General features: G+C 40.1%; 1 protein-coding gene across 1 annotated transcript; it reads left to right on the top strand.

Annotated features, from left to right (window-relative positions):
- Positions 1-253: 253 nt before the first annotated feature.
- LOTGIDRAFT_146361 (hypothetical protein) lies at positions 254-454 on the top strand (the record flags this gene model as incomplete). The annotated part of the gene is made up of 1 exon (XM_009066634.1): positions 254-454. A coding segment is annotated over one exon (201 nt), but the record flags the coding sequence as incomplete, so codon positions are not given.
- Between the last annotated feature and the right edge of the window lie 1,091 nt (positions 455-1,545).

The following is a 1,545-nucleotide window of genomic DNA, read 5'->3' as shown; positions in this document are numbered from 1 at the left end:
AGAGTAAGTTAGAGAAAGATTTCCTCATTGTCCACTGCATGGCTTTACCCATAATTGATCTTTTCTTGGAATCTGTCCCCATTTACAACTGGTTTGACTGAAATAATGAGGAAAGATGAATTATAAATAGACACCAGACTTTGCAACTTCGTCATTGCAAATTAAATGATGTCATGGAAAGATTCTAACACCCTAACCAACTAGGCTACAACCCTCTCTCATCCTCTATTGTTATTGTAGATTGGGTCTAGATCAGACAGAGAAAGATCCGGAAGCAGAAGTTAATGAATATTTAGGCCGTGCTATAGATGCTAGAAGTATAGAAAGATTACGTTCCGAACATGTTAAAGGATTTTTTCTTTCCTTTCGTAAAAAAGAACTCGAAGATAAGGTAGGGCTTCTATTTTTTATAACATTATTGAATTGTGAACAAAGCTTTCAGCATTTTATATAGTTTTTCAACCCAGTTTCCCCCTGTCAGTGATGTAGGTAAGAGGGGCTGACATTGAAAAAGTGTCTAGTTGTTCAGATGGGACAATAAACCGAGGCCCTGTGTTCTACAGGGTTCCATCCCAGCATATATCAAAGTAATACCTTCAGATTTTTCAACCCAGTTTCCCACTGTCAGTGATGTAGGTAAGAGGGGCTGACATTGAAAAAGTGTCTAGTTGTTCAGATGGGACAATAAACCGAGGCCCCGTGTTCTACAGGGTTCAATCCCAGCATATATCAAAGTAATACCTTCAGATTTTTCAACCCAGTTTCCCCCTGTCAGTGATACAGGTAAGAGGGACTGACATGGAAAAAGTGTCTAGTTGTAGGGACAATAAACCGAGGCCCTGTGTACTACAGGTTGTACATGTTAAAGATCCCTTGACAGTTGATAATTAAAAAAGAGTAGACTAATGCCGATGTCCCGGCAAAATTTCCCTCATTAGCTCAATCAGGTGCAGAAAAGCTCAGACGCCTACAACTTTGAAAAATTTCCCTCATTGCACACTGCATGGTGTTGCCTGTCTTCATTAGCCCACATGGTGCAGAAAAGTAGGATGTAAAACTCCATTCCTTTCATTTGAACCTGAAACATGTTGGTGCTGCTTTTTTGGCAAAAATTCCCTCATTGCACATTGCATGGCCTTGTCCGTCTTCATTAGCCCTAACAGGGGCAGAAAAGTAGGATGTAAAACTCCATTCATTTTAAACACCATATACATCTATATCTACTGCATACCTGACACTTTTCCTCATTGAACACTGCATGGTGTTGTCTGTCTTCATTAGCCAACATGGTGCAGAAAAGTAGGATGTAAAACTCCATTCATTTCCAACACCATATACATCTGTATCTACTGCATACCTGACACTTTTCCTCATTGAACACTGCATGGCGTTGTCTGTCTTTATTAGCCAACATGGGGCAGAAAAGTAGGATGTAAAACTCCATTCATTTCCAACACCATATACATCTGTATCTACTGCATACCTGACACTTTTCCTCATTGTACACTGCATGGTGTTGCCTGTCTTCATTAACCCACATGGTGC

Source organism: Lottia gigantea (genome assembly GCF_000327385.1).
Source record: "Lottia gigantea unplaced genomic scaffold LOTGIsca_786, whole genome shotgun sequence".
NCBI classification, from domain to species: Eukaryota; Metazoa; Mollusca; class Gastropoda; family Lottiidae; genus Lottia; species Lottia gigantea.
Note: the sequence above shows the minus strand (reverse complement) of the source record. Positions and strands in the feature narration are given on the sequence as shown.